At 37.4% G+C, this 24,266-nt stretch overlaps 1 protein-coding gene and 2 long non-coding RNA genes across 8 annotated transcripts in view; 2 read left to right on the forward strand and 1 right to left on the reverse strand.

Annotated features, from left to right (window-relative positions):
- Positions 1-23,985, forward strand: part of LOC148133310 (uncharacterized) — a 28,998-nt gene extending 5,013 nt beyond the window's left edge. Inside the window, exons 2-3 of the long non-coding RNA XR_015746658.1 lie at positions 11,032-11,135; positions 23,868-23,985. This is a non-coding gene — a long non-coding RNA (uncharacterized LOC148133310). The remainder of the gene's footprint in view (positions 1-11,031; positions 11,136-23,867) is intronic.
- Positions 1-24,266, forward strand: part of LOC148133308 (uncharacterized) — a 188,595-nt gene that overhangs the window by 154,722 nt on the left and 9,607 nt on the right. The window lies entirely within an intron of this gene.
- The window catches only part of DENND2B (DENN domain containing 2B), a 153,364-nt gene continuing 130,540 nt past the window's right edge, over positions 1,443-24,266 (reverse strand). For all 6 annotated transcript variants that reach the window (XM_026668353.2, XM_087950930.1, XM_087950931.1 and 3 more), the window contains 8 exons: positions 23,818-23,958; positions 22,084-22,232; positions 11,021-11,198; positions 9,491-9,532; positions 8,035-8,146; positions 4,965-5,204; positions 4,046-4,132; positions 1,443-2,474 (listed from right to left, as the gene is read on the reverse strand). In XM_026668353.2, the coding sequence (XP_026524138.1) occupies positions 2,440-2,474; positions 4,046-4,132; positions 4,965-5,204; positions 8,035-8,146; positions 9,491-9,532; positions 11,021-11,198; positions 22,084-22,232; positions 23,818-23,958 (984 nt within the window). In that variant the 3' untranslated portion in view covers positions 1,443-2,439. The remainder of the gene's footprint in view (positions 2,475-4,045; positions 4,133-4,964; positions 5,205-8,034; positions 8,147-9,490; positions 9,533-11,020; positions 11,199-22,083; positions 22,233-23,817; positions 23,959-24,266) is intronic.

The raw sequence follows: 24,266 nt of genomic DNA on the forward strand, positions 1-24,266 counted from the left end.
AACAAAGTAAATCTAAAAAAATTGCTTAAAAGACATATTAACTATCAGAAAGCTGATGTTCAAGCATCACCGAGGCAGATATTTGTGCTAATTATTGTAAGTCGACAGAATTATCAAACTGCTGTAATTCAGAAGATTCATGCTGAATTCATGTGTAGTTCCAATAACTTTCTCTGCTTCCTCTCCCACATATTTAGTTTTCAAAAATATAGAACTTCAGCCATCCATTTAATAAAGTGGAACTGTCTTTGCTGGATTCCAGAGGTGTGTATTTAAGGTGTGTTTAAAAAGAAAATATAAGAATGTATGTATAACCAGTTATGAGCACCAAGGACTAGTGGTAATAGTGCCCCTTTTAGGGCATTGTATTTTTTTAAAGGCATATTATACCTCTTGAAAACACAGAATGCATTTTAACTACAGCAGCACTTAGGGTTGTATAATTGGTTTCCTAAAGTCATCTAAGTTCACAATACTGCATCCTGATCTACAATAACCATGTATTTCTCAAATATTTATATTATTTGTATGATCAAGCAGATGTACAAATTAGTCAAATGAGATAAATTGACAGAATTGGTTTTAACATTTTAGTGATATAAAACTACTCAAAAACTACAGCTGGTGCAAATGTAGCAGTCATACAGCCGTGGAAGAATGCAATTATTGTCTACTGGTTGGCTTCTAGTGCTGGCCATTACAAAGCTTATAGAGCATATGCCACTGGGATGTATCAGGAACTACTTTATCAAGTGGGATTCTACCCATCCCGCAGTTTGAACACTGCATGAAAAGTGGTTAGACTCCGCTTTCTTTATAGAGAGCTCTGCATTGTAGAAGTTGCTGCTTCTGGATACGTTTGGCCCTGACTCTGAATTTCTGAAGGTCTTGCAGGGTGAATGTGGACAGCAATCTGATTTAGTCTTGATATTTGTTGTTGAGACTATTACATTCTTATCTGCTTTTATTACGCTAATAATTTTTTGTGATTGGGGCAATTTACAAATATTATGAATAAAGATACCAGTGACATAAATTTAGATTTAACAGACATTTGGGTATTGCAGGCATTCTATCCCCCCTAATAGTTTTGTATATTATGATTTTACTAATACATTTCATCCATGTATTATGCAATTTAACTGGCTGGAATCCACTGCCAAATAGGTCCATGATATGAACCATTCTGTGATAGGATCCATCTTTGCATTGTATTTGCTAGCTCCTCAGAATGGCTTGTGATAGGAGTAGCAGTAATAGGAAATTTCATTTTTTAGGTCAAAGTGTGCTGCTTATTCTTTGGAGCAGTTTGCATAATCTATTGTATATGTTATTTTGTCATGACATAGAGGACATGTTACAATATTCTTTTCAAAATATGGATTATAAAAACCAAAGGCTCTTTGAGTTCAGTAGGATTTGCTTGAGGTATAGGATGGATATAGGTTGTTAGGGATTTATTTATTCAATTTACATGCTGCTGATCTTACTGTCAAGCAATTCTACATGACTTTATAGTTCAAACTTTATTTACAGTGCAAACCTGCATATATCTAAACAATAAAAAGTCCCTGAAATTAGATTAAAACTCTAGGTTACTAAAGGATTATTCTAAGTAAATCTATTTACTGACAGTGAAAATATTTTAGAAGCACATTATTTAAACAGCCAGAATTTGAGAAGTTTTCTGATTATGAAAATCTGATACAAGTATTTACACAATTTATTAGAAATAAAACATACACTAGAAAAGGATGCAATATATCTAGTCAATTGCTGCCAAGGTGTGGAAAAACCAGAGATTTTCTTCATGTTTAGCAATTATAATGCAGAATGCATTGCAATTTACTGACCATCACTCAAAATAAAACAGATAATTTGGGATTGTGAATCAAGTACCTTATTGCAGAACAAAAGGATATTTTCTTTGAAAAAAATTAATTAGAAGAAAAGCTGAAGAAAAATATAAACTCTGTCATATAAAAATCAGTCCTCTTTCCAATTCTCCCACCCCTGAATTCACCCACTGGTGTTCATTTACTTCCACAGCACAGCCTTAAACAAATATCCTTCAGAGTCAGTGGTTCTGCTGAGACAGTCAGCTGCACATAATTCACCATTCAATTTGCACTAAGCATAACTCAGTCCCTAATTAAGAAAAAAAGCACCTGTTTTTTTCAGGAATATACAAACATTACCACAGTTGTCTGTGCTCATTACAAAAAACATTGTTAAAGCTTACAGCGTGCAGCATATTATTTACAAGTCTCTACCAAGTACATTATTTTTGCTGGCACACTGCACATTCAATTTGCAGTCACTTAAACATGTGAGCAGCTCATTCTGTGCCCTCCAGCACTAGCATCGGAACAGCTGCAGTTGGTGTTCTGTGCCCAGTGTCATAAATAGTCTTTTGATCCACATCTCAAAGGAAAAGGATTAATTCTTCTTATGAAGAAACTTCATTTTATTTCCTGCAATGGCAACAATGAAAAGCCTCCCATTATTATATACATTAAAAAATCAAACACATTTATAAAAATGCTACAGTTCCCAACTGGCAATCAGGTTCTAGCTGCTTAGTAAAAATAGATACCCAGTCTAAGGATTCTTGTCTGTATCATTTAGACCAGGGGTCCTCAACCACCGGGCCGCGGACCGGTACCGGTCCATGGATCACTTTGCACCGGGCCGCAAAGAAAATAAAAATAAAATAAAAATGGCGGCTTTCTTCGCCTTCGGTGAATGCTGCTGGGATCAGGGATCAAGGACACAAATGAAAGGGGAGGGAGGAAGCAACCAAAGCCTGTCCTGTTCTCTGGCTCAGTGGCTTCGGTTTCCTCCCGCCTCGTTCCTCTCTCAGTCGCTCTCTCACTCCTCCACCAGCCCAGGAAGAAACTGCTTCAAAGAAGCCGGCAGGGTGGCTTTTCCTGTCGGCGCAGCTCCCCCGAAGCGCCCGTTCACCCCCACCCCGCCGCCAATCAATCCAGGTTCAATCCAGTGCTCCGTTCTGCCTGCCTGCCTGCCTTCGTTTCTGGTTGTTTTGGAGCAGCTTCGGCTGAGAATAATAACTATTCGCCTCTTTTACTCAGCCGAAGCTGCTCCGAAACAACCAGAAACGAAGGCAGGCAGGCAGGCAGGCAGCGGAGCACTGGGGGTGGGGGTGAACGGGCGCTGGAGGAGCTGCGCTCCGAAACCACCAGAAACGAAGGCAGGCAGGCAGAACGGAGCACTGGATTGAACCGTGGGTGGCGGGGTGGGGTGAACGGGCGCTGGAAGAGCTGCGCCGACAGGAAAAGCCACCCTGCCGGCTTCTTTGAAGCAGTTTCTTCCTGGGCTGGTGGAGGAGCGAGAGAACGACTGAGAGAGGAACGAGGCAGACACCTGAGGGATGAGGCTGAGGGAGGGAGGGAGACACCTGAGGGATGAGGCTGAGGAGGGAGGAGACACCTGAGGGATGGGGCTGAGGGAGGCAGGGGTGAGAGGTGGGGCTTCTCAGCCGTCCTGCAGGGACTTGTCCTGAGCCGCGGAGACAGCCGTGGGCCGCCACCGCCCAGCGCTCAGTTTTGAAGGCGCTCCTCAGCCCGGCGCAGTTCCTGAATCTGCAGCTGAAACCCTCCGTTTTAAATGTCCCAATAGAAGAGAATATCTGTCGCTCAGGGTTGCAATGAGGAGGCATTGGCGCTCCCTGAACTTGGTGGTTTGCTGGCAGACGTTTTATTACCCGACTAGGTAACAACATCAGATGTTACCTAGTCAGGTAATGAAACGTCTGCAAGCAAACCACCAAACTCGGACTCCCCCGGTCCTTGAAAAAGTGTTTCTGCGTGAAACTGGTCCCTGGCACAAAAAAGGTTGGGGACCACTGATTTAGACCATATAATTCATTCTTAATAAAGAGATTTTATTTTAAACCCACCAATGTGGTATACTAAGGAAGCCTCTAAAGCAGAATATACTTCATATAAGAACTTTTGCCACCTTGTTCCATATGCATTACAACCTAATCTCAAAAATACAAATATTTCAAAACCATATTCCTTACCAAGGCCTCGTAGAAATTTATTTACTCCACTTTGTTCAGTATCTGGAAGTTCTTCCAAATACTGTTCAACTCTCTGTTCAAAAAGACCTACAGAAAGAAGATCAAAGAGAAAGCACTGGGTTTTATCCAAGAAAAAGGAGAATCACATCTTAAGAGTTTTTATTTCTGATGTAGCCAGCCCAACAGTCAGCTTTCACCCAGCTTTTATGTTGTTCCACATTGTTTTCAAAGGCTTTTATTTCATTCTGCTATTTATAGAGTTACATTTTTTCCCTCTTTCATCCATGTTACAAACATTTTCCGCTTTCAGGCTATATTTTAATTTTCTTAATACAAGCATGCACATTCCATAAACTTTCCAGGGAAAATGCTGAATTCAACATATCTGCAATACAACTGGCTACCTTACAAATCTTGCCAATTGCAAAGTATGTCCAGTTAATATGAGAAGAGAGTAGCAGGAAGTCCTGTCACCTGACTCTAAATCTATTTTTATACAACTGGAAGTAACACAGTATTTTCTAAATAATTCAGAAAATATATCATTTCTAAGAATTAATCTCTTTGTTGCATCCATATAAAGGCTACAAAATCAAATGCATCCATCACAGTAAGCTATGATTTACTTTACACTGTTTATTAGTAAACGTTGATATGCTATAAATGAAACCTAATCCAAAATAAAGCATATTATGTTTTGGCTGAATGTACTAAAATACTTAAAATGCATACACAATATCTTATCTGAATACAAAAACCCTTAAGGTAGAATGGAATATATGTATATCTCTATATTGTTCAGAAATAGCCATCTGGTGGAGTATACATATGGCTGAAGCAGTTACACGTGCCAAATGTTTTGCTCTATGGCGCTCTAGCAGCCTGAGATGAAGTCTGCAACTAATAAAACAGGTCTTACCTTTTGCCCTACATTTTCTCAGTTCCCTGTCTTGAATAAAGCCAGCAAACATTTGAGATTCCATAAAAACTTCTAAAAACCGACGGATGCTCTTTGAAGCAACTGATTTGCGGAAAGCTTCCCTCTGAAACACTCGCTCAGCCTTATCGTTCTGGGTTAGGAAAAGGGAATAGTGTCCAATGGTCTCCACAAAGAAACGGATGAAAACCTCTGATACTAATCCATTTAAGGTGTTACATTCTTCAAGAAAAAGCAAGGAAAATATTTATTTGCACTATTTGTATACAAAGAGCAATTTATACAAAGCATAAAGTTGTATTGTAGCAGCACAATTAATACAAATGGATATACAAACACTCCGCCCTAATCATTTTACCCCCCAAAGTCACACTCAGTCAAAAGACCAACTTGCAGGTGGCTAAGGGGAGAAGGGTGTTCCAAAGCAGGATCCTGTCTGCCTTTAGCATCATGTCCCCTGAATTTATTTATTTTTCGTATCTGAACCACCCGTCTGCCTCAGAAAAGGGCTCTAGTCTAATAGGGATGAACCATCAGAATCACCTCCCTTCAACTCCACAGTAAAATGCTGGATTACGTTCAAAATTATCTGTTTCCTTGCCCAACTGAAAGTAAATATATTTGCTTTTACGGACTAAATTACTACGTTAGGAGAAATTGTTTTCTTTATTATTAAAATATAAGAAGCTGCATTATCTGAATAACTTTTACTATGTATGTATGTATGTATGTATGTATGTATGTATGTATGTATATGCAGGTCTTGGCATGTTCGGGTCTTTTCCCGTGTAAGATTGAGAGTATCTTGATGACGTTTCGACGAGGTCCCATTCGCCCTCTTCAGGTTGGTGCTTTTGGCTTCGTGCTTGTGCAAGCAAAGCGTGATCGGAGCTGCCGTCTCTCTATAAATACTGGTGGGGAGGTGTGGTGTGCTGGCTCTGTTGTAAGCGGGCTGGTTGGCTGTGTTGTTATTTCTTGATTGGTTGATGGAGTTGATGTTTGCAGATTGGTTGGCTTTTTGGTAAGAACCTGTGTGGCTGAGGTACTGGCTGTGTATCAGCCTCCTGTGTTGTAACAACCTGGGTTATGGGCTGTGTGATGACCTTCTGAGTACTATTGTTGTGACATCCTGGATCTTGTGCTGTAATCTCTTGGGTCGTTGGCTATACACACACACACACACCCCTATCTGTTCCTCACAGCCTCTTTCTCTTCCATTCTTGGTATTCTTCAGCTAAAGATTTGGGGGGGGGGGGCTGAATATTTTAACATTGAGAAGGGACAACGATTTTAACTCAAGCATTTATCTTTTTTGAGAAACGCCTCTCAAAGGATATTTCATAACAAAATTATTCCATTTGTACTTGGCAATAAAAAGAAAAATGTATGTTATTTTTAAAAAAATTATAAGATTTTAACAATCTAAACAAGCCTGAAATATGTTGAAGTGATGAAATATATCATGACATGTTGAATAAATGATGCATTTTTATACTTGCATCATGAGGGCTAATGCAAATATATAATTTCAATCATTTTTGATTAATAATGGCACATGCTTTTAAAGTTATAGCAATGTTTCGGCAGAATCTCATCTGCCATCATCAGGCTTCTGTATTGTGTTCATCTGTGAGTCAGACTTTCACAGCCGTTTCTGTTTTAATTTTGGTGCTAGCCCACGCTTTGCCAGAATGTTTTTTTCTTCATTCTGATTGGTTGGGAGTCTTGGTCTGTGTTTATTGGTCTTGGAGTTTGCTGTGTTCTGCTTGATTGGTGTTTCTAATATCTTCTGTCTGTTTTGTAGCTTTTTTTGTCTTGATTGGCTGGCAACATTGTGTTTTCTGTATTGGAGACTTTTAGTGCGGCTTGGCTCCGAATAAATGGACAGCCATCATTTATTAGGAAGCTAGGTTTCATCTGGGTGCCTGGTTGGGGTGTGTTTGAGCTGGAGGTATCAGGGGGGATCTGTTTGTGCCCAGGTGTTTACCTGGCTAGTGGTGTGGAGATTTTTTTTGTTTGAGAGTGCAGGCTTCCAGATAATTGACAGTCTGGTGGAGTCATCGCTTCTATTCATGCTTTCAAGGTCTTTTTTCAATCTCTATGGCTTCTCTGATAATTCTGTAGCTGGGGTTTTTTATAGTGGCTAGGGTTTTGGTGCCATTGAAGTCAATGCTATGACCTGTGGCTTTCATGTGTTGGACTAGTGAGGAAGTGTGTTCCAGCTTTTTTACTGCATTTTTGGGTTCATCTAGACAGGTACATATTCTTCTATTTAGAAGAAGTCCAACTTTGACTTTGTCTGACTCACAGACGAACACTATACAGAAGCCTGATGATGGCAGATGAGATTCTGCCAAAACGTTGCTACAACTTTAAAAGCACAACTACAATGACGTGGGAAAATACCCGAACAAAGCTGAATGCCATACATGTAAGTACCCGCGAAAACTTAAGAATATATATATATATATGTGTGTGTGTGTGTGTGTGTGTTTTCTTAAGTTTTCGTGGGTATATATATATCACATGCCATCATATACATACATACATACATACATACATACATACATACATACATACATACATATCCCATTTAAATCATTTCTGGCATGTGACACAGGATAATTTTGTTTTGCTAGGAAAGTTTGTTTGTATCAACAAAGCCAACTTATTTGAACTAAACACAGTTGCTTTTTTGCTTCCTCTGGGACTAGTACAGCATCCAATCTTGTAATTAAATTCTTACAACAGAGTAAGTGAGCCAAAAAACAGTCATGGAAATGATTTTTCAGAATGCCTGGGCCTAGATTTTATGTTCAACCAATGATTAATAAACTCTATTTTGAAACATAATGGGAACAACCATTAAAGACTCCAACAAACTGTTTCCTACAGAACAGTGTACTTTTAATTATGAAAAAATAAAGATTTGTAATAAGGTGGTCAGTTTAAATACAGCTATTTTTGTTTCTCTCTTAGTGTCCAAGGACACGTTATTCTCTCTTCCACAAAGATTCTGTTGTGAACAGGATTTCTTCCAAAACTGTCTTACCCTCATCTGATTCACTGTCTGAATCTTGGTTTATCAGATCATTTTTCCTCTCTAGAGCCTGCTCCAGAGCTGCTTGCAATTTCCGAGGCAAAAGTGTGTCTTCATCATCCATCTGAAGGGGAGGGAAGAGAGTGCTAAGGTTTCATTCTTCCTTTTATATCCATCTACTGTCAAACGTTTTTAGAATCAAATGTATTGCAAAATAACTGCTGAACGCTTATACAAACTTCAAAAATACAGTGCATTTAAGACTTATTTTCCTGCAAATGGGAATTCATAAAACGTATTATTGGGAGGAGATAGCTATTCTGTAGCTACTAAAATTTCATCCCTTCCAGGCCTATTGCAATCAGCTCACAAAGCGCAAATCTTTTTACCTCTAGAATGATATCTAGCAGAGGAAGAATGGGAGAACAAGTTGCTTCATGGAGCTTTTTGTCCCCAGGAAGGATGAATAATGTAGGAACTCTTAAGGAAGACACAATTCTTTTGTAGCAATACTATACTGGCCTCCAAGGGCATTGATTTGTATGGTGTTGTCATGAATTAATGGGGTCAGATTTTCAAGTAAGTTTTCGATTGTATTCCTTATAACTATCTATAATAGGAATCACTAATACTGTCTTCTTTTGGGGGCAGATTTAAAGTGAAACAGCACACTAAATTTCTGCAAGTCCATCTTTAAAAAGTGTTGTGAACACTTCTTTAAGGTAATCTCTCTCTCGCTCTCCCTGTGTGTGTATATGTGCTCCCTGTGTATACATGTGCACACACACACACTTTCCGGGTAGTCTTCTGGCAACTGTCTGGCAAAATCCCCACAGTTCTCTTGGCAAAATTTGGAAGTCCTTGCCTTCTCCTTCCTAGACCTGAAGAGAGTGAATGGTCCAAAATCACTCAGCTGTACCTAAGGTGAGACTAGAACTTATGGCCTCATGCAGGAAGGTTCAATGTCATCTCCTATACTTTGTCCTGCACTTCATAAAGTTCTGCAGTCTCTGTTCATGCCTAAATACAAGGTTTAATTGCTCCAGATTGATTAATCTCATCTGAAGTATTTTCATGGCAGTAGCCACAACAATGTGTCGTGGTTTTAAATGCAGAGGTATGGCAATACATAGTGTATGTTGCAAATAATGTGACATAGGATAATCTCATTCCCCCACTATTGTGCACTGCACAATCTCTTCCCTGATTGTGACTGCAGTGCAGCTAAGTACAAGCAAACACTGCTATAGAATTCTTGTGTGCTGAATAAGGCAATTAAAAGACAGATTTTGCATTCTTCAATGGGAATTACTGAACACATATAGAACTCTCCATCCACATTTTCTCATTTTCAGCTGGGTGGGAGGACATTTATAACTGAACGTTACAAATCTATTTTGTAAGTTGTGAGGCTCTTCTATACAAATAAATACAAAATAAAAGACAAATGCAAATAACATAACAGTACCTGTCTGATGAAACGATCAGACCCAAGGTTTACCATCAAGGCCTACAAGAATTGAAACAAAAATATTTTGATGATTGGAAGCATTTTGTTGCTACTGAGTGACTGGCTGTCTTGATCAATGAACAAAACTTCTATTTAATACCTCATGGCTCCAAAGAATTTATAGCAGAAACCACCTAATCTTGTGGACTATACATATTCATGTCTGTCGGTGGTTACTAAGTCAAATAGAATGCCTTAAATAAAAATGAAATCTTAAAGCTGTGGTCTAAGACAGCAAGTATAGTGCAGTATTATCCCAAACACTATTAGTATTACTTTCAGGAGGAAGCTTACATTTTAGCAGAGAATACATGTCCAAAAAGGACACACTGTGTTCAAGAGAAACACTTTATAGTAATTTCTATTCTTCCATTCATTGTATGTGTAAACAACATAGTGGTATTAATGTCTTAATTTTGAAACAGAAATCACTGAATCTGGAATCTATTCATATCTGAGAAGAACCGAAGGGAAGTATCTGTGTCAAGGAACATATATGTGAAGCTCTCAGATGGGTCAGACAAAATGACATAACTCTCTCTCAGGAGTGAGTTGAAAAAACAACATGATACATAGCTGACTCATGCAGCTTCTCCTAACAAACATTACCAAAGCCTTTAAAGCACTCTACCAAATTTAATAACAAAGAAAGCTACTTTTTATCTTGGGAAAAATCTTGTCAATGACAGTAATTTAATACGTTTGAAAACGGAAGGTTAGGAATACAAAAGCTGCCTGACACAGATGTTAGATAACACTGGCTCGGAATCAATCCTACTTATTGTACTTATCCCATTTTTATGATATTTCAGTATAAAATAACACCAGATACACCTGGTTGTTGTTAATATTAATTTTCCACACTGATAGCTACTTCTCACATTTCAGTCCCTTTTCAGCTACCTTCCAACAAGCTTCAATTCCAAATTACTGTACAGTGAATCAAAATATAGGCTTTTTCAAATATTTTTTGAAAGACAAGTTTACAAAGTTCAAAGACTTTCACCCAAAATCTTCACTGGCATAATGTCCCCTTTCTTCCCAATATATTTATTTTACAATATTTTAATAATGCCACAATTAACTGTGAACGGTGGACGGTGAACAAAAAATCTCAAAAAAATGTCTTCATGAGACAAAATAACAAAAACCACTGTCAGAATCAGATGGCCAACCAATATACAAGTATTAAAAATCATCAAAAGGTTGATTTTTCCCTCCTTCAAAGAAAAGTTTTCAGAATTTCTAAAACCTGTTAAAGAAGAAAAATGGCCTACAGAGGCATAGATGCTGGCATACTTATTTTCACCCTTAGAAGCTTCTTCACTGATCACTCAGCCCAAGTAACCCTAGAGTTTGTCTTTAAAAAGAGCCAACAAAGAAATCTAACTAATGGCCAATACACAAATACATAAAGCTTTTGATAAAAAATATATTGAATTTATTGATAACTTCTATTTCAGTATGAGCTATTGAATCCATTCTTACCTCTTCTACAGGTAGCTCCTTTAATTTGGGCAGTGAGCTTGACAACAATCCAACCAAAAATGGAGTTGGGCAGCAGACAATGTCAATCATAGAAGATGGGAGGACGGGAATGAAGGTATGTTGCCATGAGAAGGGGTAGAGTAAAGCCACTACAGCATGAGAACAACTGGAGAGGGTGCTGAGGAGAAATGAAATGATATTGTTATGTGCCACCTTTTTCCTTAATAAAACTCAAGAAAGATTATTCTGTGCTTCTCTACTCCATGACATTTATAAGCACGGCATCCAATATAAGTAATGTATGATAAGAACACTGATTAAAATGTAACAAATTAAAAAAAATTCCACATTCAAAATTGACTTGATAATTTCTCTGTAAGCACAGTGGCCATATTTTCTTCAAAAAAATAAAGGACAAACCTGAAAAAGGAGCATCACTAAAAGAGGTTGGTATGGATAAAAAAATTAATGATAAAGGATTACAAATATTAATCCTAAAAAGATTAATAGCTGGCAAACATTCAAGCAGTAAACAACCTAATCAAGGAACTACCAAAGAGAAGGAAAAACACTCCTAATAACACTGGCAGTGCAAGCTATTGTTCACCTTCTGAAGCACCTGAAGGCAGTGACAGGAAAGAGAGCTAATGCTGTTAGATGTTACCTCATAGGCCATGTGGACCTCTCAGAAGCAGGAGAAACATGTTTGAAAGTAAGTGGTATGCAGCAAGATCTTCGTAAGGGGTGGGTGATGGGGCCAATCTATCATTCCCAAAGGCTCGTGTGCCTTGGAGAGTGGCATGGGGCGGCATTTCTCAGTGATAGCGGAGGCTCTAGGACTCACAAACAGGTCTGAGCCAACAGCAAGGCCCAGTGCTGTGGTCCATGTCGCTCTGCAGGGAGTCTAGATTGGGGAGAGATAGGCAAGTGGGAGCAGTTGCAGCAGCAACTCTTCAGTGTTGCCATGTGCCCAAAATTTTACTGTATGACCATGGGGGGCACTGCAACAACCAGACCAGGCCATAACTGCTTTCTATCAGCACCACTGTAACTTTGAATGGTCGCTGAGTGAATAGTCATTAAGTGAGGATTAACTTCTATGTAAAACAAAGAGCAAATCCCACTCTCTTATAGTGCTGAAGATGCTACCTAGCCAGATAATGAAATATCTGTTAAGAAAACACCAAGCTCAGAGAGCACCAAGGATTCAACAAGGCAACCCTGAGCTACATATATTCTATTGGTACCACATATTGGCACCAAACACAAAAGCACACAAATGAGAGAAATTTGCATGCAGGCAAACCTCCACCAAGGAACAACTATTCTTTCTGTATGAATGCCTAAAAGAGTATTTCCTGTCTACCAGTCTAAGATACAAACCTCCAATAAATTGCACAGCTGGAGGGAAAATACTGGGCAAAAATAATACAGCTAACCATTATGGACGTTAACCTCAGATTAAATTTCGACCCAACATGGATAACTTCAAGGACGAAAACGAACAACCCATTCCTTTTCCTAAATAATGTTGTTTCATATTATTTTCTGAAGTAGAGTAACTGCTAATAACCTTGGCAGAAAATTGCCATATTTATTTATTTATTAAATTTATATGTCACCATTTCACTATCCAGAGCAACACTGGGCAGCTTACAATGCATTTTTGCACTTTTACAGCTAATCATTTCTAGTTTAAAGCAGAGTAAAGGTCAAAATGTACCTACCAAATGTCCTGCTATGGCAACTCTGTTAAGATATCTTTCTGACAATGTCTGGCGACTGCTCTTCCTTTATCCTTCAACTATTGTTCATGCACCATCTATCATGGCTTACTTTTGTCACACCTCATCTAAAAGGACAACTTGTCTATGGCAAGTAGAGTCTAGTCTATGTGGCCTGAAGACCAAAAGAATGAAAGTCTCCACCTAGACCAAAAGCAGTTTTCCTTGATAGCATTTGTTTTTTCAGTTCCTCCATTTACCAAACATAGAACAAAAATGCTGTCTATTTGCAGAGCATTTTCCAAAAAAAGACACTTCAAACCACTACAAATTCAGAAATGCTACACTTTTAACTTCAGTACTTTCCTCAGTACTTTCACATTCTGCAAGGCAAAAGTCAGAAGATTGTTTATCTCCAACCAGGAAGAAAAGAAAGAACTTTTATCATATGTGCCCCTCCCCAATCTGGTTAACAATGGTTTCCAACATCAACAACAGTATCAAACTGTAGTTACCAAAATGTCCCAAATTAGTGGTAATGAGCAAATGCTTGAATCCTTGAAAACAGGATTTCTTTAAGCCAGATTTTAGTAACAAGGGGTTGTGGATGTGTGGGTGTGCATGCAAATGCGTGCACAATACTTGTTTCTAGTGTGAAAGCACACACACACACACTTTTCAGAATTTTTATTAGTTGAAATGTTGTCTTGTAATAAGTTACTGATATGCAAGGCCATAAAGTGACCCTAGATGGCATCAAACCTCTGGAATATTTTTGCTGCCTCTTTGAGTAAAAGTATTCCTAAAGACTACAAGCAGAGAAGACACAAAACTATTTGCCCAGTACTAAGTACAGATGGGATACCTGAGGAAGATTTGGAATCTCTGTTGTCTGAGCATTCTTAGAACAATTTTTTACAGTAATCTGACTTCTCTAACAATAATTTGTGCTTGTGTAGACCCACCAAGTGTGCTGTATCAGATGAACTTGCAACACTCAGTCTTCCTGCCTGTTGAAGCCACCATTGCTGCATTGGCCATGGTTTTTTGCATCCTTTTTTCCTTTCAAAAGACAATATGAGATAGTAACCTGCAACAGATGCATACAGCCTTTGACTGCTAGCATTTGAAGCTCTCCATATGGAAGTTCCTCAGACCACTAGAGTGCCAAGGAATCAGAAATTTGGGATGTTTCCCAAATTAAGTGGTCATTTCACAATCTCTGTCTTGTTCATGGAATGTTTTAAGGGGTTTAGATAGCTATGTACTCCTTTTGTAATTCATCAGTTTTTCCTACCTCTTCCATCATTTTTCTGTCCAGAGAAAATGTTTTTTAGTAGCAATAGCAGTGATCTATCTGGAAACCCTATAAATCCTGTGCCAATCCAATAAACTTTAACAGAACTGGGAGGGGACAAGATGAGGCAGAAAGCCACGACTGGTAAAAAGCCGATTATTAGAAATTACACTGCTTTGCAGAGATTTTAGGAATTCAACAACGCTACACATATTAAATACAGTAATGCCAATACTATTCTCTTTTGCACATATCTAGGCCGTAATATATGTGTGAAAATGAATATGAACTAACTTGTCTGAATCAGTATTACTTAGGAAAATAGCTGTCTTAGCAATCAGAGATTAAGCTGTTCTCCTGCGTAAAAAGACCAGCTTTTCACACAGTGACAGGAAAAGTAGCACTAGATGTCTCTTCCTACTCTAAGTAAGCACAGTTGGAAAGAAAAACTTTAAGGGGTCTCCAACAATCCAGAATGAAGGGCACACTAGTCTGGAATATTGGCTGTACTTCTTCCAGGCACTTTGACACCTCTTGAAAAAAATATTTAAGCAGATATTTGGCTGACATGTTTATTCATATTGCAAATTCTCTTCCTCATTTATAATTTGGCTTTGCTATCATTATACTCCATTTGACAGCTAGTTTATTCCCTTTTAAAAATGTTTTTGGTATGTGATGATGGTTTAAAAATTATCATCTTGACTACTTATACATCGGTTTCTTATTTCAAAATTTAAGAAAAAAATAAATATCAAATCCTCCTCTCTTTATCCCATATACAGGTAGTCCCCCGCCTATTATGGCAATTGGGACCTGAATTTTCATCACTAAGCAATGTGGTTGTAAAGCAAACTGCATTGGCTTAATGATGGCAACCCCTGCAGTCCTGTTGCCACTGTTAACTGGATCATGTGACCACGGGGGTGCTCGGACAGCTGGAATTCTGAGGACTTCCATAATTTTGAACGGACACTGAATGGAATGGTTGTAGGACAAGGATTACTTTTATGAGTAACGTAAAATTGCCACATAACAGCTCATTCTTGGGGACAGCTTCTTAGTTCAGGAGCTTTCTTTTTGTGTGAAATTCCTTATGCTTCAAAGATTGCGGTTTACTCTGATTCTTTTGGATTGGGTGAAATACTTACTGCAATAAATTTATTGCTATATATTCAGAAAAAAAAATTCTGTTTGACTCTTCCAACCTTGCAATTCCTGACCCGCATAGGAACTTTAACGTGTGTAGGAGACAATCTTAGGCAAAGGAGTTTTCCCATTTGCAGATGGAATTCCAACATCTTTGGAATGAATTCAGTTCCACAGAGGGCCTTGGGATGGCAATCATGATTAATGCAGCCTCTTTATCAAACATTTCCCTTTCAGAAGTGTTATCTAGCATGTGAGGCTTTGGCCTTGACTTTTTATCTTGCTCAATAGAATATACAGCTTTTTCCCACCCTGAAAAAGCAAACAATGCTCTGATTCAGAAAAGAAAAATAGGGCAGGCTTGAGATTTTCAAGCATAATTTTTTAGCTTACTTTTAACAGTGTAGCTGATCAACTAAGAAAATAAATGAAGCTAAAACAAGAGCCAAATTAATCTAAAAATGAGAACACAAACATTCCTCTAGTTTCTATAAAATATCCTTTTCTAGCTTTTGCACTCTTTGAGAAAGCAGGGCTGTGAGGAAATCATACACACACACCATCCTCACTCATGTGCAGTTCCCACACTTGGGCCCATTCTCCTGAGATCTGCCTCACTGAGAAACTGGAGGTAGTAACAACTGGTCAGTTACATTTGATTTTAACTGCTACAACAATAGTAACAAAAAGATTATATTGTACGAAAATGTAGGAAAATCAGGCATTTAAACTTTACTGGATTTGATATGGCATTCCAAAGATGAGAAAGGAGGCTTTATACCCTCAAAGTTCATTTGATACAGCAAATGTCACGATCTGATACTCTATTTGACTTTGCTGTGATTAAAAAAAAAGGGGGTGGGTGGGACAGGTTGGCTTGATTCAAACAATCAGAATAGATTTCTAAATGACTCCTTACACATTTGAATTGTTTCATCTTTAGTTTTATATATATATCCAAAGGCCAGCCTTTGATGAAGCTTTGTATCTCATACTAAGTCAAGGACAGATAATGGTCTCATCCTTCAATCAAGCTGGGAATTGTTGGGAATCCATGAAGGGCACTAACACAGCTGTTATAGGTCTTTATGTGGATTGTCATATTCGGGGGTGAGGCGGGGGAATCCTGACCTACCTCTTCAACCAATAGAGTTGTCATCTGCCTCATCATCTGACTTTCCTAATCATACTACATCTGCAGATATTACAGACAAATTGATAGCCTTTATACATCATCCCAAAAAAACAAAATGGACTTACAACCATTCAAAGTTACAACAGCACTGGAAAAAGTGACTCACCAGTCCTCAAGCAGCATCCCATGGTCAAGTAATCGCAATCTGGGCACTTGACAACTAGCTTACACTTATGACAGTTGCAGAGTCCCAGGATTACATAACCGCCATTTGCAACCTTCCCAGCTGGCTTCCAACAAGCAAAATCAATGGAAGAAGTTGGATTCCTTAATGACTGTGTGATTCACTTACCAACTAAAGCAATTATCTTAATGACTGTATCTATAGCAACAAAAAAACTTGTAAAATTGGGTGTGACTCGCTTAACAAATGCTTTGCTTAGCAACAGGAATTCCTGTCCTAATTGTGGTTGTAAGTTGAGGACTACTTCTACAGGAAGAATTGAACGGCCAATAGAGTTTCTTGTGTAAGAAAACTCAGAGTGGTAAAAGTAGCCCTAAATCATTGAAAAAAATCAAACCTGTTAATACATAGAAATGATTTTAGAAAACATTCCTCTTTTGAATGGGGACAAATAATATAAAGAAGCATACTTTTATAGGAACTACAAGTGAAGATGATGATATATCCTCATTAATCTGTATTAATTTATCCAACAGCTTTTTCATGTGATGTGCCACATACAAGAAGGTTATGTCTCACAATTGGCCAAATGAGTACGTATAATCTCAAAATGTTCTTGAAGCTTGAAATACCAGTGTGCACCATAGTTGGATTCTTGGTCAGAATACAATCAACAGTTGCTAGAAAATCTTGAGTTTAATCGTACATAAAACTCTACTAAAAACAATGCTACCTAGGAAAACAAGAGAATACTGCAGAAAAAGTCAATGTGCCATAGCAACTTTTGAAAAGTTAAAACAATATTATGATGCAGACGTATGTGGATTTTTCACAAAGTACGCCCTAACATTCCGATCAGCAGATTAAGGGAAAAGGCATAACAGGAAGTGTAGTTCATCTGTGGAATAAATTGCCCAGATGAATAGTGTGCTCTCCTTCACTGGCTACATTTAAGCAGAAGTTGGGGAGCCATCTATAATGGATTCTTTAATTTGGATGATTTCTGCACTGAGAAAGAGATTTTACTCAATTACCTACTTATCTCTCCAATCCTATAGTTCTATTGCCTATGATCTGCTCCAACTATATTTATATTTTGAACTGTACCTAAAACCAATGTTTTCTAGTCATGCCAGCAAGTACCCCTTCAAGCATGGTCTTTCACAATAAGGAGGAATTTTCTTAAGATTATAATCCAAGAGGGATTCCAAATGAGATTATGTAATTCACAAGACATTTAAGATATACCGATTTGCTCTGAAGACAACATAGAGCTAAATATGTTGGTGTTCTGAAGATAGAAAGACTGCTGATCTAATTGAAACTATGGGATCGTTTTGCCCTTCATCAAAATGGAGAAATTACATGCTATGCATAGTTTGTTACAACATTTCTTCCTCTCAGAAATATCAAAATAACAACATGAGTCACTGTTGCTCTCTATCCATGAAATAAAATTGCTAGTGGAAAAAATACAAAGTGAATAGTTATGACCGTGAGAAAAGTTTCTGAATTGCAGAATACACTAACACATACACCCTGGAACAATAGTAACATTCAAAGTCAACAAAGTAAAGGCACAAATTAGGAGGAGTAGCTCGCACATAAAGGTGACATTTCCATACAACCCTCAGAAATATTTCAAGGATAAAAGCTTCAGGCACAGAAAATAAACAGGGTTGGAAGATCAGACATGCATTTTATGCTTTAAAAAAGTGTTTTATTTTTATGCCTTAAATATTTAGCATGAGGGAGTCAGAGTGTTATGCAATCCTGGTGATGATCGGTGGTTTGATGGGCACTCCCTCTGCCTTACTAACTTTTTAACTTAAAAATTTTAATCTTAATACACTACCTAGGATCACTTAGGTGAGATGGGCAATGCAGAAATTTGATAAATAAACAAAAGCTATTTTGCAGTATTAAAAATTGTTTACAGACCGCAATGCAAACATTTGGCGCAGACCATGCTTTGCTCTGATTCACATACAATTCTCCATAAAGTCATTTAGTAGCTCATAATACAACTTGATAATTAGTCCAATATCAGTCCAGAGATTTGGAACCATGGTTTGAAATGTTCTTAATGAGTCCACTCTTTCTGAAGTTTTTATTGTGCTCCTGATGAGCTGACATCCATAATGAGTGTCCTACATCTACCTTGGTAGATATGAAACTATGCAAACCTTGCCTGAAAGCCTGGTGTTGTTTTTTTTCTTACAACACTGTATTTGTAATAGAGTCTTATTTTGGAATTGGGAAGAACATGCCTGACAGAGCAAAAGTTCATTATCATTATCTTAGAGTGCTTGGTGTGTATATAGAGTTTGGGCCAAAGTTCTGAGGTAATACAACACTGAAACAACCAAAAATAATGTAGTACGGTCCTATATTATCTTCTCAGAATTATCCCATGGCATACAGTGTAGTTTACTCACAAATAAACTGCCGTAACCAGACTCTGTAGTGAGTTTATATATTTTTTAAATTATTTTTTGAACTTTTAAAGAAATTTCTCTTCCTTGCATATGCAGCAAAAGGTTTTGAACAAAATCTCAAGTCTTCACAGCAGGCCAAAGTGGTCCCAGTTTAATTATATGTTGACGTGATTGTGGCAAATGACCTTTCTGACAAAATGCAGAACACAAACTAGTTTTGAATGATAAAGCTAAAGTTGGGAGCACTAAATGAGAAGGAATTGCATTCTTTCCACATCACATCAGCCCATTATCAGATATCTACTTGTACAAAACTGTTTTAACTATGGTTACAATGTAAAGAATAACTTTTTAACTATTCATCCTTCTACCAAGTATTTTTTCCCATGAATGCAAGCCAATATAAACCTCATGTTAAAAAGACATGAGTCATGCTTATGGATTTATCTTGTTGGGGGAATTGTGTATAAAGGATTTAACAAAAAATATAATCCTAGGATACTTGATGAGAAGTTTAGGTTTTGCTGTAAAATAATTTTGATTGCCTGACTTTACAATTATCTTTTTTTGTCAATGTGTAGCAGAAATTCTTCTACAATACACCAGTAACTGCCATAAGCTATTTTCATTATTACAAAGATACCTACAGTGGTAAAATCTTATAAGGGAATGGATTTTGGTTCTTTTATTTTATTTCATAGTAATATTTGTGTACATAAAGGGTTTTGGTGTAATGGTTAAGGCATCAGGCTGGAAAAACAGGAGACTAGAGTTTTAATCCCACTTTAGGCACAAAGTCAGCTGGGTGACCTTGGGCCAGTCACTCTCTCAGCCCTAGAAAGGAGACAACGGGGAAATTACTTCTAAAACCTTGCCAAAAAAAACCTGCAGGAATTTGCTTCGGCAGTCACCATCAGCCACCGCTATCTCAAAGGCATAAATAAACAAAAAAATAAAAAAACCACGATAGAGGAGTTTAATCACATTTATAACATGATATATAATATCAAATATAATAGTACATACCACAATATACAGTACTCCAATTACTGGATAAGATAAGATAAGAGCAAAGCCCAATTTGGACAGGTATGAATCAGTGATTCATTTACCATCATGGGATGTTAATTACCATTGAACCGGTGCAGGATCAACTCTCATTCACTAACACTGTTATCTGCATTAACTGATAAATAAACTCCAATGGTTTTAGGTAACAGTTTCACAGCCTAACCTGGCAATGTTAATTGAACCTAGATCCTATTTATGGTCAGTGTGTGCTCTAGCCATGCATTAAAGCTGCATCACAGAACCAACAATGATATACTTGAAAAGCAGAATAAACCCATTCAAGAACAGACATTATCATGATAACTGAAGACAAACATGGCCGCATGGCCATAAAAATGAATCATAACAGTGCAAGTTTGTGGATTCAGCCACCTCAGTAAATATTACTACTACTGTTATTTTTTTTTAGCATTTCAGGACAGTTTTCTAAAATCTTTGACAGATATTTTTTAAGGAATGTAAAAACACAAAAATATTCAGTGAAGGTAAAAAATAAAGTATTTCTTTCATGGAGTTAACATGCAATTTAAGCTCACAGGTTTGGTTTGATTTAGATTAACTTGAATTTCTGGCCTGACTTCCAAAGGAACTTTCTTCCAGGCAGAGAAATGGGCTGGTGAACATTCGGTTATAAAATGTCAACCTATACCTATAAGTCTATACCTTAAGTCACAAGCTATAGGAAAGATAATTTTTCCCAGGACAGGGATTGCAATACTTAGTAATTTTTTTTTTCATTCAAAGATATTATATTTCTGAGTGCAATGTCAAACAGGCAGTCCTTGACTTACAACCATTCATTTAGCAATGATTCAAAGTTATAACGACACTGGAAAAGGTGATGACTGGTCCACTCACTTATAACAGTCACAGCATCCTCAAGGTCACGTGATCGCTATATGTGGCCTTTTCAGCTAGCTTTCAACTAGCAAAACTAAGAGCAATAGCACTTAGACTTACTGCTTTACAGCCCTCTCCAAGCGGTTTACAGAGTCAGCATATATCCCCCAACAATCTGGGTCCTCATTTTACCCACCTCGGAAGGATGGAAGGCTTGAGCCGGTGAGATTTGAACTGCCAAATTGCAGTCAGTCAGCAGAAGTAGCCTGCAGTACTGCACTCTAATCACTGTGCCACCTCAACTCATGTTTGTCAAATGAATCTGCCTTCCCCATTGGCTTTGCTTAACTTAACAACTAGGAGGATTCACTTAATAATCATGGCAAAAAAAGGCCATAAAAACATGTGTGATTCACTTAACAACTGACTCAGCGATGGAACTTCCAGTCTCAATTGTGGTCTTAAGTCAAAAGCAACCTGTATTTGGTTGTGAAAAACTTAAGAGGGTCAGTTCCCTCTGTCCTATTTTTTTGTTATTTTGTGTCTTATAGTTTGAGGTAGGATATGAAATATTATTAGGCAGAAAGCATTCATTTAGCCTAGCAGTACACAATTTCTTAGCCGGCTTGAGGATTAGTGAACACAATGATAGTATGCAACTGGTTTGTACTTTAAAAAAAATTAGAAGTCTTTAGCCTATCTTTTTTGGCTTTGTTATGAAAAGTGACAAGAAACTAGACTTTTCAGATTTGCTGCTGAAATTCAAGATTCAAAGATTTAGGAGTGGAATAAAAAGCAATACACCCTTTAATATGCCAACCCCTTTGGTATGGCAGCAAAGCTCTACTCTGGTGAGAAGTGTTGCCTATTTTTTTTTCTTTGCTTAATATTGTGCATGTTCTATTTTACTGACACAAGATATACACCAATTTTTGAAAGGAAAAAGAAAAGGAAGATGACTATTCTATTTTCTGAAGCTATCTGCTTCTGCTTTATATAGGGGTAGTCTTGGTGCTCTCTGACAATGGGAACAAAATTTTGTATATATAACATTCCTGACAAGTAATTAGCAGAAAGCTATGTACGTTTAAAAAAAATGGAAAGAGAGACATGATTATAAGGAATATTATGGAAAGTAATATATTATTCTTTTAATCTTTTTGAATCACTAACAATTTTCTATTGATATTTCTATTGACACCCATGAAGTTCTCGTATGGCTCACCTGAGTTTATCTGCTACAAAGATTACGCGTCGCTCCAAGAGGAGTGAAGCAAAGATTCGGATGATCTGTCGTATACTCAGACATTTGAAAAGGCACTCAAAGTCCACATGTTCCAGCCGAGAATCCATTGGTCGGCGAAGCTCTATCACCTGAATGTATTCCATAATCACAATTGACACTCAAATTAGCTTGACTTTAATGTAACAGCAGTGTAACAATGTAACAATCTTAGTTCAATAATTCTATAATAGTTTTAAAAAACCATCAGAATGTTTCTCAAAATATTTGAGACTTGGATGAAGGGTTACAAAATACTATGATCAAATGTCATAAAGTAAGGGATGGTATTTTCATCAGCGGGTAGTATTGGAGGAGGATGTTGACATACCAAGACAATGGACAGAAACCAAAAAGATGAATTTCAAAAAGGACAAACGCAAATTTCTACATTTTGGTAAAAATAAATAAATCAAAGCATCGGTAAAGGATTGTGGGGTGGGAAAATACTAGGCAGCAGTACATGCAAAAAAAAAGTATCTGGGTCCACTAATGGGTCACAAGGAACATGGACCAATAATGATTGCATCAGCAGAAGAATGTTAAAATTTTTAAGAAATGTCATAATTCTTCTTTATGAAATTATTGGAATTATTGACCATTCTATATTGGTCAGACCACATTGAATATTACGGTCTAGGCACCAAGTTTTTAGGAAGGACATGGACCAACTTGAACATGGACATTGTTCAAAGGAAAGTAAGTAACTAATATAATAAGGGACTCACACTGCCCAGAGCCCCTCTATCAGGTAGGACTGATGGCCCAGAATCTTTTAGTGTTGTTCAAGGGACAAGAAACAATGTCTTCAGATTACAAGGAAACTGATATCAGTTTGACAAAAAATTCATAATAGATAAAGATGTTCAACAATGAAGCCAGTTGCCTTAGGAGATAGTGGATTCCCTTTTGCTCAAGGTGTTCAGACCAAGATTAAATGATAATATGTTTTGGGGATGCTAACAGATTCCAGTACTGGGAATATGTCAGGCAACATGATTTCCAAGGTCCCTACTAACTCTTACATCCTATCATTCTATATATCTCAGTTCTTCTATCTAAAGTATTCTCAGTGCAAACTTGATGGCTGGTATTAGCTTATGCAGTTGATGAGAATACAGAAAATGAAACTAGGGTTCATTCCATCATTCACCTAATATGATACATAAACACATACAAAAGCTAGCTGATAATCAGATTATCTTTTGCATGACTAGCTTTGTTTGTATCAGAGATTTTATATATCTCTAGATTCAGTGGCTTTGTAATGTTTTAGTGACCAAATAGAGGAAACACTGTTAGCTCTTTAAAAGGAATTTGTCTGTGATTATGTGTTGCTCCAGATATAACAGCCAAGGATTAGTCATATGAGAAAACACTGAGGCTGATTGCTAGCTCACCAACCTTCCGTCACTATTTTGATTTTTCTTAGTTAGATCAAGAAAGCTTGTAGTATATAGCAGCTAGTTAAACACAGATTCAAATTCATAAAAAAGGCATCTACGCACTGTATACTGGTTAATAAAAATCTTCATACATGGGAACTGTTAAAGAACAGTCACAAGGCATACAATCCAAATAGTTGGGGTAGCTCTTAATAATCCACTTTCATTCTTCTTAGTTATACTATTTTGGAGAATGAATGTTTGCTAAGGCTTTATTTCACAATATATTTACCTCATTTCCAGCTCCAGGCAGGAAAGTTTTGACTTTGATTGTCTTTCCAGGTGCAGGGAAAGGTGACTCCATCAAACTTCTCATAAATGGATAAACCAGAGCAGCAGAAATCCCTCTCCTTCTTTCAACTTCATCCAGGATCTGATTCATTACAATCAAAGCAGAAGCAGAAAAAAAAGTAAAACAATAGCAAACATTTGTGTACTATATAAAGGGAATGACAACTCTCTTTTTAATTTCTGTTTAGGGTTCTGTTCCCTTGGGGCAATTTATACAAAGTTGTCTGCTACTTTTAATATTATAATATTTTAATATTAAAAATATTTTAATATTTAAAATATTTAAAATAGCAGTCAATGATTACTTCAGCTTCAACCACAACAATACAAGAGTACACAACAGATACAAACTCAATATAAACCGCTTCAAACTCGATTGCAGAAAGTATG

This window comes from Notechis scutatus, chromosome 1, assembly GCF_049901735.1.
Source record: "Notechis scutatus isolate UNSWTSFEM ecotype Mainland chromosome 1, rNotScu1.2, whole genome shotgun sequence".
NCBI classification, from domain to species: domain Eukaryota; kingdom Metazoa; phylum Chordata; class Lepidosauria; order Squamata; family Elapidae; genus Notechis; species Notechis scutatus.